Raw genomic sequence first — 11,522 nt, 5'->3', positions numbered from 1 at the left:
TAAAAACCATTGCAATTTGCACCTCATATATATTTGTTAAGATGATTCAGAAATCCACTAAAATCGAAAACTAGGCTGATATTTCAGATTGTATAACAACTAGAACTGTAAGCGTAATTATGTAAATACATATTATATCATCTAGCAACTATACCATCGTTCCCTGCCAACGCCCTGTACTTATCTTTCCTGGTAAAATTGGTACACTCATAAGACAGTGTGGAAGCGATGGTCCTCTGTATATAATTGGCAACAACATGGCTTGATTGACCTGTGCCACAAGTAAGTTCCTTGGGCAACTTATTTAAAAAAGTAACTTCATATGCAGGGCTAGGGTTCATAAAGAAATAGAAGGGGTCCATCCCCTTCCACCCCCTTGCGGTGGTTCCATGAAACATGCTCATTCGATTTGACATTGCCACGGGAACGAGCTCGTCGGTTAACTCAGCAAATAAAGCTGAAAATCTAAGCAAAAATGGTTCTCTACATGTAGTCCCTTCGGGACATAGTACAAGATCACCCTTTTGTAAGAGTTTCTTGATCATGCTGGCATCCGTGACTCTGTCGCGGCTGAGGCGGACGGTTTTGATTGGAGAGATGATTTCTGAGAGCCTGGAGAGGGAGTAGGTGACGGCAGGGATAGGGCGGCCGAGGGCAGCAGAGAGAAAGATGGGGTCAAGAAGGGTTCGGTGGGAGCATATAAATAAGTTGCCAGTTTGGTTGGTGGAATTTTGAGCCGTTGGTGGGGGAGTGCCTTTGATCGTGACACGGACTCCGAGGGCTCGGAAAGCGTAGTAGACCAGGGACATGGGGAGGAGTGCACCGGCTGCTATGCGCATGCATGCTAGGATGAAGCCGACTGGGATCCAGAAGAGGATGAGGAGGGCTGTGAGGGGAGTTGGTTTTTTCACTAAACGCCCGTCATGAAATATTATAGGCTTCGGTAGCTTGTCATGTGTCACAGCTTCAACTTGTGGATGTGCTGGAACCACATAGCTTTCCTGCAATCACAATTTTGTTTAATTTTTTATATATACTCATATGATGCATTGATATATATAGGAATGAATCAAGAATCTAAATAAACTACAACACGGACCTTGCAAAGTTTCATGAAAGGGAAATCAGTCTTTCGATCTCCAAGTCCGATATCTGGTGCTCCAGTGTCACTAAAAGCCTTTTGCAGGGCCAAGGCCTTGTTCTTGCCGACCAGCACTCCAGGGCTAGTCAAAAAACCCGTGGCACGCCCTCTAAATGTTTCAATTTCAGTTCCCAGTACAACATCAGCACCTAAATACTCCTTCAAGAATCCCTCCACCATGATCCTCGGATTCGCTGTCAACACATATCTTGTTCCACAGGAAGAAAACACACGCCAGGATTCCGGGTGCAAGTCTGCAGAGTAAAATTTTGGCAGAACTGCCCGTGCCACCGCCTCTATCTCCGACACTTTCATGCCACAAAAAGTAGCAAAAATGAGAACCTGAATGCCAGCAGACTCAGAAATGTTGTAGTACAGCAGTCCAGCTAATGGAGAAGCCAACAACAAGAATAAGAGCCTCAGAGCTCCACCAACTTCGAATGCCACAAGGGCAAAATACGGAAACGAGCTCCTTCCTCGAATCAAAGTTCCGTCCATGTCTGCCACCACCGTTTGTTTATCGCGTCCAATGGACTCACACTGATCAATTGTTGGAAAGTCGAAAGACGAACAACTCTCTTCTTGCTTGTCCATTCTAGCAGAGAATGTATCTTGGTTGGTCAATTAGGTGGAAGTTGTTTGTTATTCGAAAAATGAGAAACCAAACTATTTATAAACAAATAACACTTACCTCTAGCAATGTAAACAACATTGTTAGTTGATGAAATACAAGTAAAAAGTTAAGACTTGTGGCCCTGGTTATCACTTTTATCTGTTTTGGTGTACTTACTACATTCTCTAACTTGGGAATAAACGTTGATCAATATTCATATCATTTATCACTCATTTTTGTAATTTTTAAGCATATTCTCTGCAATAATTTATAATATAAGTAGAGTAAACGATTAGAAATGTATAATAGATATCAGTTTCATCGATGATTACTAGAACCTGACGGTCTATCTCATTCACATTGCATTTGATGTCCCATCAGCTAAGAAATGATCTCTGCTCATATAAAATAAAACACCAGCAACTGATTTTATGTCTCAACTTCAAGGTGACGAGGGATCAGAGTGATTGCTTGATAAGTCCGTAAGTTGACTCTGAATATTGCGTAGTATTCGAAGAGAAGGACTTGATTTACTGTATCTTCTTATAAGTCGCATTTTGTCGATTTTACCAATGGGATGTATGATATCCGGTTATTAGTCTTCTTGTGGATTGAAACTACATGCATCTGTGTTATTCTGCGACCCGAAAAATTGTTTAAAATCAAATGTAAAATCACAATATGTTTGACAAAATCGGAAACAAGAGGGATCAAGACACCCTAAACTACCAACATGTTTAGAGATCTAAGCTCATCTTCCCTGCTTTGTTTCCATCAACAAAATTTTCCAAAAAGTTGGATCTGGGCCTCTCTTTAACCTTATTTTTATGTGAAAAAAGCTTGGATGCTGGACATTGATGGGTAGAAATATAACATGTTTTATTCATTCAACTTAGATCTCGTTTCATAAAGTATGCCACCACAAGCATTGTAGTCTTTCACCATCTTCATTTTCAATTTTTCATCTTGCTCTCATTCCTTCTATGATAATCTTTTTTCGAAATCCCCTTGTCGTAGATGGATTAATCTGAGTTGTTCCAGTGGGACTATATCAATAAGATCACCAAGATCATGGTTTCGTTCTTTTCATCCTTCTGAATACTTTTCTTAAACTTTATATCTTAATTATCTCTTAATCTTTTGTTTCCACTTAATCCAACCATTTTTAATTCTCAGTGGTATTTATTGTATCTTCCATCTTCTTATTCAACCTCTGCTACTTACTGCAACTTAATATTTAGATTAACCGGGTACACTGCCAATTGCCAACTAGCCAGAAATGTATCGGCACTATGTACAGTTCTGGTTCCACTTGGCAGCGCACACGTTTACTCATTCATGTATCAGATCTGGGATTCCATCTATAAAATTGTCTTGGCATTGATCACTGGAAAATAGATTAGAGACTTAAGTTCTAAAAATTCCGAGGCAACGTATCACTAGATTAGTGTATAAGGAGTAACAGTTTTCAGCTGTTTCAGATATGATCCGAACCAATAACGCTTTTCTTTTACATACATTCGAAAGAGGAACAAAGAACTGACAATTTTAGAGTAATCTATAGCTTCTTCATGTATAGTATTTACTTGAGTAAAAAAGCTCAGTAGGTTCACCTCTTATATGCAGCTTCATCTCGTTCTGTCTGATGGGAATTAATCTCGGGCCATTACTTATATCTGACACTAATGGTTATAACTAAAAAGAATTATTCGCCTTTTGGAACAAATTTGGCTATTTACATTGTCTTGGTCGAAATTTATCATCTGACATGAGTGAGCTGATCAAAGTTTTCAGTCTTTTTGCTCCAGAGGTGGGCTTGAAAAATGTTATATTACCCGCAACAGAACAGGGATCAGAGCCATTTTCCCGACTTCCTATGCACCACCCACCAGGAACTATCCTGCCCTGACCTCGAAACAATAGTTCAGAATCAATCTTATCCAGCACGGGATCATCATTATGGAACTTTCTCGCGAATGGTGCATTACTGTCGATCATCTTTCCCATGTCATCAACAGTGATGTGCTTAGGATGCTGCAGTGGGGGATCGTCCCACGGTATGAAGTGCAGATCACTGTTCAATGTAGTGTTCCTAAATTCAGGAGCATTGCAGATGACAGTTTGGAAATAGCTTTCCGGGGAGGACACAAAATTTGTGTAGTACATGAGAACCGTTCTAGGCAAATTGTCCCATCCCCATATGCAGTAGTTCACAAAAGGCCTAGAAAGCGCCATCCAGGCAGATCCTGTAATAACAAAACGTGTAGAATAACCTTATATAAACAGGTAAACAGCCTGATGCTTTCGGAAATAGTACTGAAAATAGCAATTCAAACAAAAGGCCGAATATTCAATAGCAATTCAAACGAAAGGCCGAATATTCAATGAGCAGAGCATTGCGAAATAATTACCTGTAAAGAGCTTGAATGCTGTGGGCACACGTCTAGGCTGTGTCACCAAGAAGACATCACTCTTTGTTGTCAAATACAAGCCCGGATCGACGATTATTGGCTTCGCTCTCCCATCCCTTTCATATATCATTACGATCCTCACAAAATCAGTAAAAATTCCAAAAATAACAATTAAACTATGATATACAAAAAGAACATGAAGAGCAATGACTTACACTTTCCACCCGAGTTTACTGGTATTTTCAATGAAATTCAAGTCCCGTGGTAGATTTGAAAACGCGTCAAGAAGATCTACAAAATCGCCACAAAAAAACCATTACTTGAGTTTCAAGTTAAGAGAATTATATCAGCAATCAGAAACACATGCAATATTTGTAAAGGTGCATTAAACAGACCATCTTGAGTAACGAGGGGATAATCAGAAGCACTGAGATTAATAAACCAATCCCACTCTCCCCCATCTTTTAACAGAACCGCTGCAGCATGAAGTGTATTAGACACCATAGTTGGACCCCTATACGTGACCAGATTGGCCTTTGTGATCATCCGTACATTGCCAAATTGGACAAATGTGGAGCAGTTTTTAACAAAATTAAACAAATCCAAACGCTCATCAGCGGACGATTCAGCATCCAGATGAACGACGTACTGGTTATAGGGATGGTACAGAGCCAGAAGGGCACGACGGACCATTTTGTGCTCCCCTCTTGAGCCAGAGATGAGGTAAGCCAGGCGCGGAGGTGGAGGGGCAGTGACAGGCTGGACCTTGGATGCGACGAATAGGGAGGAAGTGGCGGCTGCATAACGGTGGAGAGGGACGAGAAGCATTGAGTTGGCTGAAGTACCAAGAGTGATCAGGAAAACAAGGGATAGAGAAAGAATAACACATGCAGTGGCTAATGCTATTATCCATTTGTTTTGAACTGTCTGTGGCATAGAAACCTTCTTCATCAAACTCAATCTGCAGACTCGAGTTCTAGCAGATTGTCTAGCTCTTTCTGTCTGAAAATCTTGATGTGAGTTATGTTAAATACTGGGGAATGAGTGTGTATTAACTTGGCTGTAATACACTCCATGGGTGTTGAAAACTTTTATCTTCATCTTAATGTTAATCTACTTGAATTACATTTTACGTAAGAGTATAATAATCAACCATGGATTCTCATGTTAATTTAAAGTATAGTTTACTTAACAGTACTCCAATAATAAATACTCATAAATCTATATTTGCAATTAGCAAGGGACGTAACCAGGAGAGGTCAACTTCAGGCTACAGTCTAGAATCTTGAGTTCATACTGCAGGCTCAAAATATTAGCCATCTATTAACACTAAAGTTCCTAATATTATACACGTTCTCAGTAGATATCTGTGGCAAAACGAGTGAGACGGAAAAAGTATATTAATAACAGAATAAAACGACAAAATTGAATTAAAAGTTAAAATATAATCTAATGTTACATTTTAGTCAAAAACTAGCTGAGTTGTTATTGTCAAAAACACATTCGAGGAAGAATGCATCAAATATTATTTGTTCTATTTTTCTTTTGAGAATTATAGTGATTAAAACTATATTAATAAATTTGAAAAAGAAAATTACAAACTTTTTTACTAAACTATATGTTAAACTATATACATAGAGCAGTGCTATCCCCGACCCCGATCCCCGAATTAAATACCCATCCCCGACCCCGCCCCGAACCCCGAACGGGGATTATTTTCCTCCCCGATCCCCGCCCCAAACGGGGAACAGGGATCCCCGCGGGGATTCGGGGAATTTTAGTTTTTAATAAAAAAATTATAATTTTATAATATATAATATATTTTTTAATAAACAAACAAACTACTAACTCCTAATATTCTAATAAAATATTATTATTTTATAAATAATAATATTTATAAAATATCCCCGACCCCGCCCCGATCCCCGAATTTTTTCTAAAACCTTCCCGATCACCGCCCCGCCCCCGAAAAATTCCCCAAATCCCCGACCCGAACGGGGCGGGGATCGGATCGGGGTCGAGCGGGGCGGGGCGAATGCCCATCCCTACTTGACTTATTAATAATCTATTGATTATTAAAAATATAATAATAAAAATTAAAATGATTTGTGGGTAAATTATGACTTAGGAGTAATTTTCATGAAAAAGGTTCAAAAAATTAATTCACTCAGGAAGTACCTCAAATTAAGTCAGTTTCTATTTCTGACTTTAAACAAGTTCTTATTTATTATACAAATAAATTTTTTAATTTAAAATAAAAAATGACTTAAAAGCTCGGGCTCTTACGGTCACGCAACTTAAATTGATTTAAAAAAAAAAATCTAGATAGTGACCGATTCAAAGCGAAAGTCAAAGAAATTTAGTCAATATTAACGAAGTTACACTTCTACGTTCTGACTTTTGAGCTGTGCACTCGCTAAACTTGTAAGTACTCTTTTGCAGATTAGACTTGTGCCGGCTATCAAGCTCCTTCCACCAAGCCAAGAAGATCTTGTCCACGTACATGGTACATGTATGTATGTATGTAATTAGACTCTTCTGCTTTTTATAGTTATACTTCTACCCCTTTTTTCAGGTGTCAAAATTAAGCAAAGCTCCGGCCTCTCTACTTTTTTGCACTCACAATTCTAATCTTTTGTATCCAGAAGCAAACTTGCTGATTGATATATTTTCTTATTTTCTTTTTTTTACATAAGTTGCTGATATGATGATATTATTTTGACCTTCCATGCATTTTGTTCATTACTACATGTTTTGATTAGTAATCAGACACTCAATATGGTCATGCGGTCATTGCTCCTATATGGGACGGTTTTTACCCTCCTTTACACTTGGTTCTTGGGGGACAGGCCCTCGATTTCAACAAATTTTATGACAAGCCGTGTTCGTCAATGTTTATATTGAGGATGCCCCTCAACTGTCCAGAAAAGTTCAAGTACTCATTTTGGTCTAACGAAAATTCAAGGTGGTTAGAAAAATGGAAGCAGCCCGGACCAGCTATCTCCACATCCAAAATGAACACAAATATTGCGGTATAGCTAAAATTATTATTTTTAAAATTTTTTCTTTTTGAATAAAAATATATGATTAATATTATAATTTGGAAAAAGAAAATTTTAAAAATAATAATTTTAACTAAGCGGTCAAAAGACTTTGTGTGTGCTTATATTTTAAAACGGAGGGAGTAATATTTTCTTTATATTTATTAGCGAGACATATCAAATTATATGTTACGGTGAACATAAAAATTTAAGTTGATTATAATTTTAATATTTGTTTTTTATTTAAGAATGATTTTGGTTCACGCTTAATTGAAAAATGAAACAGAGTTCACGAAGAGATACGAATAGAAAGTAAATGAATAAGTCTAACTTATTCTAACATATTTTATTTGTGAAATTATGATCCATAAACAAGAAGATACGTGATTATTTTTGTATTCCTAAATTATAATATTACATTAGTTCTAAAATCTAAAAATAATTTATATACAATATAGAGTTTTTACGGTTTAGGTATTGTAATTAAAAATCAAAATAAAAATTATGAAATATTTAGAGTAATGTTTTGAAGTATAGTTGAAAAGTGTTCTATTATTAAAAAAGTGTGGTAGAAATTATAAAGAACTGCTTAATATTTGTTTTAATATTTTTTTTACATATTTTGAACTATAATATTAAAAATATTTTTGATAAATTTTGAAAATAAATTTATCATATATTCATACAAAATTATTATATATTTTTTTAAATCATGGAAGCACTTTTTTTTCTAAAAATAGTTTTTTGAATTAAATATATTATTTATAAAAACTGATTTTAGATACCGAACATAACGGTGAGTAAGAGACATTATTCGAGATTTGAAAATGAGATAATGGACGGGCTAATTAAATTATGAATTATGAAAGTTTCATTTTTAAAAATGTACAAACACTAAAATGTTATCGTATTATCCTCGACTGAACAGCATCTCACTGATTTTCCTAAATTTTTTTTCTTTGATTATTTTAGAATCTCGTATAAAAATGTAGATTTGGAAAAGAACGAAGCTTCTCCTCTCAGACAAAAAAAGTTGAAATCAAAGATTTAAAAAATTATACTCCCCCACTTACAATATACCAGTCTCTTAAACTTTTCTTCAAGAACTTTAACTGCATAGTTATAAATATTATATTTTAATTTTGTTTTATAAATAAGAATATGATATTCACTTCAAAAAAAAAGAATATGATACTAAATATTTTAAGTTATAAATTTATAAATAACAATTTTAAATATACATGCATAAATATTAAAAAACTGACTTATCTGTGACAAAAAAAACTGACTTATCCAAACATGTGCAGTCATTGGTCGGTAAATATTTGGGTAAATATTCCTGCTACTCCTTTCTGCTTTTGTCTACTTCCTTTATTAAATGGAAACGATATAGTTGTAATAAAAACCTCAAATTCCACAAACACCCACTTGATTTTTAACTCTTTTACTTATTCTCAATCTCCCCAACTGTTATGTGCTGCTGCACCCTTGTTTCTTGAGGTTAGGGTTTGCTTCTTCGCTACTTCCAAGTTTGTATCTTTTTACTTCTATATGTGATATTTATATCTTAATTAATGTGGGGTTTATCATTCCTCCCCTTAGTTTTAGTAATTGGTTGATATCTCAATTCTTGATTGCTTTTAGCTTTGTATATATCGATTTGTATGTGTTTATTTGTCATTTTGTTAGTTTAGGGGGCAGCCCAGATCTTGATTTTTGCATACTAGGATATGATTATGTTAATTGACTAGGTTTTTTTTGGTTTTGAAGTTCAGTTTAGCACAATGTCACAGGGCTATGCGATTGAGCTTTACTTTGATCCGGCCCTCGAAAACCAGGTCTTGAAAGCTTGGAATGTTCTTGCTCGTCGCCAGATTAGTACTCAGCTTATTGAAATTGAATCAAGGCCCCACATTACTTTGTTTTCTAGTTCGTATGTTGAACCTTTGAAGCTTGAAAACATTGTCAAGAATTTTGCTTCAAAGCAAGAGCCTGTGCCCTTGTCTTTTCGTTCAATTGGAGCACTTCCGAGCGACAACAATGTGCTATTTCTTGCTCCAAATCCATCTCTGTCTCTGCTTCACTTTCATTTGCAGCTGTGTGATGCAATGAAGAAGGAGGGCGTTGAAATTGGTGAGGAGTATCGTGCTGATTCGTGGATACCTTATTGTCCAGTTGCTGAAGAGGTGTCAAGAAGTCGTATGGCTGAGGCATTCACTGTATTGAGGGATTTGAAGTTGCCAGTTTCTGGGTACGCAATGGAAATTGGGTTGGTTGAATACTCTCCTGTTCGTGAGCTCTTCTCTTATGCACTGGGTAATGCAGTCGAACCATGAGCATGTAAAACCATTTAAATGTTCGTCCTAAATCATTGACATTTATCTACATGTTTGCATCTTTTTCTTGTACAAGTTGTTTGTAGATTATTTTTTATGTTGATGTAATATCAAAATTAGCCTTGCTGTTTTAGTTATCAATATATATTATATTGAACATTCAACACTTTCTCAGCTCCTAAGGAGGTGAACCCTTGTATACAGAGGAGTGGTAATCAATATGGAAAAATATGGTATAACTTAGTAATTCTCTGTGCTTTAGAGAAAGGAGTGGTGGTCAATATGGAAATATGTGGTATAACTTAGTAATTCTATGTGCTTTCTATATGCTTTCAGATCTCTGTGGCATGGGCATAGTTGCATAGTCAGTTAAGTGTGCTAACACTAGTTTAAGGGAAGATTGTGAAACCTTATCCAATCTTGCTAGTATGCAAAACACACTTCTGGGACTCTCTAAACACTATGTTTTGCTACCTCTGATACATATATTGAAGTTTAAAATAGCAAATTCGAACAAATGTGGCCCGTCTAGTTATATATTAGGGACCAATTAGAAGAAGGGCCTTGTTAATTGAATGACTTGGACCAGAAGATTTAAAAAAAGTTTAGCCAGCTGCAATTTAGAGAGTATAATCATCATAACACATGTGTAATATTGAACATAGAGAAGCTTGTAGAAACTTTACAGATTTCTCTTACTTTCTCTGCTTTTTTAGGAATAACATTTTCTGTATTTAGGTGGTAATTGTTTGTTATAGTTGTATCGTGCTCTCCTTCACTTAATTAGAGGTGCTAAATGATTGCTATTTTTTCATTAATTAAAATAAGGTTGTTCTGCTTTCTCTGGACTGGGTCAGAATAGTGAGTGCCACTCTCTAACAGCTTAACTAGAATCGTAAAATTTTGTATATACTCGTGATTAAAAATTGATCTCGATCACATAAGGAAGAAAGTCTGTATACATCTAGGATTATTTTGTTCTCTTCTGTTGTAATTTATTGTGTGTGTGTTTAATAGAGAGGGAGATTGTGAGTCTGACGCTGTGTACATCACATATGCACAGCCCTGATATGCTGATCCCCTTTTTTTTGGTAATTTTCTAATTCAGAAGACTGTCAAAAGAAAGTCAGCACATATTATATTAGATGCAGTTACCTAGTTATACTGGGATTACATGTTCCTGGGTTATGCAATGGTTTCCTATAATCTGTTTTATGATGGTTTGACTTCGTGAACTTGCATTTTGCTCTGTATATTATGCCACTTGAACAATTGGTAATATAGAATCTAGACCTGGTGTACTCGTGCTTCAGCATTTCAGTAAAATTATCTGACAGTTTTTAGTTGTGCTGAGAGTTACAAATTCAGAATGATGTAGATTGTTTTTACTGAAGTCGTTGGAGGGCATGTACTTGAAGAGAGTATGACCAGTTATTCATTAAAAGAGTACTTCTGAAGTTTGTACCTTGTGAAGAGGAATGGTATAGAGGTGAATTTATTCATTAAAAGAGTACTTCTGAAGTTTGTACCTTGTGAAGAGGAATGGTATAGAGGTGAATGATCTGAAATGAGACCATCTAAATTAATATCTTAGGCTATCATTTTGCTTTCGGGTTTTACCATTGTTGGGTTTTACTTCGGTCTGTCTGATTCAGCTGCACCGAAGAAAATCTGGAACAAATAATGGGAAAATTAAATTATAAGTCCCTGAACTATTGACGTTTTATTGTCTAGGCCCCTGAACTGAACTAAAGATTCCGTATTTCAGGTCACTTAACTTTTTCGTTTTCTGATTTAAGTCCTTCCGTCAAAAAAATTCTAATGGTGTTAATTAGGGTTCTTGAGTTTCATACATGTCAAAGCAATTTTGAAGGTGTTAATGATATCAAAATTCAAAGTTCAAGTAGTCAAATTGAAGCTTGAGTCGTTAGCGAAACTCATATCACATCAATTTTCACAAATTATGTTCAATTCAAAAGT

The 11,522-nt window shown here is 35.9% G+C and overlaps 3 protein-coding genes across 4 annotated transcripts; 1 reads left to right on the top strand and 2 right to left on the bottom strand.

Moving 5' to 3' along the window:
* Positions 1–60: 60 nt before the first annotated feature.
* LOC108215793 (glycerol-3-phosphate acyltransferase RAM2) lies at positions 61–1,831 on the bottom strand. The gene is made up of 2 exons (XM_017388367.2): positions 1,100–1,831; positions 61–1,001 (listed from the first exon to the last, which is right to left on the bottom strand). Exons 1-2 carry the CDS (start codon positions 1,733–1,735, stop codon positions 138–140), a joined length of 1,500 nt encoding a protein of 499 aa, XP_017243856.1. The 5' UTR covers positions 1,736–1,831; the 3' UTR covers positions 61–137.
* A 1,352-nt stretch (positions 1,832–3,183) lies between these two features.
* On the bottom strand, positions 3,184–5,273 carry LOC108215791 (beta-glucuronosyltransferase GlcAT14B). The gene is made up of 4 exons (XM_017388365.2): positions 4,561–5,273; positions 4,381–4,456; positions 4,166–4,281; positions 3,184–4,000 (listed from the first exon to the last, which is right to left on the bottom strand). The coding sequence occupies exons 1-4, from the start codon at positions 5,114–5,116 to the stop codon at positions 3,486–3,488; spliced, it is 1,263 nt and encodes a 420-aa protein (XP_017243854.1). The 5' UTR covers positions 5,117–5,273; the 3' UTR covers positions 3,184–3,485.
* A 3,290-nt stretch (positions 5,274–8,563) lies between these two features.
* On the top strand, positions 8,564–9,706 carry LOC108217678 (uncharacterized). 2 transcript variants are annotated; one of them, XM_017390555.2, is made up of 2 exons: positions 8,564–8,706; positions 8,982–9,706. In XM_017390555.2, exon 2 carries the CDS (start codon positions 8,991–8,993, stop codon positions 9,540–9,542), a length of 552 nt encoding a protein of 183 aa, XP_017246044.1. In that variant the 5' UTR covers positions 8,564–8,706; positions 8,982–8,990; the 3' UTR covers positions 9,543–9,706. The 2 variants fall into 2 exon arrangements, with proteins under 2 accessions (XP_017246044.1, XP_017246043.1); XM_017390554.2 differs by having other exon boundaries at positions 8,582–8,706; positions 8,977–9,706.
* The last annotated feature ends 1,816 nt before the right edge of the window (positions 9,707–11,522 follow it).

Source organism: Daucus carota, chromosome 4 (assembly GCF_001625215.2).
Source record: "Daucus carota subsp. sativus chromosome 4, DH1 v3.0, whole genome shotgun sequence".
NCBI lineage: Eukaryota > Viridiplantae > Streptophyta > Magnoliopsida > Apiales > Apiaceae > Daucus > Daucus carota.
Note: the sequence above shows the minus strand (reverse complement) of the source record. Positions and strands in the feature narration are given on the sequence as shown.

Coding starts and splice junctions, on each gene's coding strand:
- LOC108215791 (XM_017388365.2), bottom strand. CDS start 5,116: ATGAAGAAGGTTTCTATGCCACAGACAGTTCAAAACAAATGGATAATA. Junction 4,282..4,380: donor AGTAAACTCGGGTGGAAAGT/GTAAGTCATTGC, acceptor GATATATGAAAG/GGATGGGAGAGCGAAGCCAA. Junction 4,001..4,165: donor AGCATTCAAGCTCTTTACAG/GTAATTATTTCG, acceptor TTGTTATTACAG/GATCTGCCTGGATGGCGCTT.
- LOC108215793 (XM_017388367.2), bottom strand. CDS start 1,735: ATGGACAAGCAAGAAGAGAGTTGTTCGTCTTTCGACTTTCCAACAATT. Junction 1,002..1,099: donor CTTTCATGAAACTTTGCAAG/GTCCGTGTTGTA, acceptor TTGTGATTGCAG/GAAAGCTATGTGGTTCCAGC.
- LOC108217678 (XM_017390555.2), top strand. CDS start 8,991: ATGTCACAGGGCTATGCGATTGAGCTTTACTTTGATCCGGCCCTCGAA.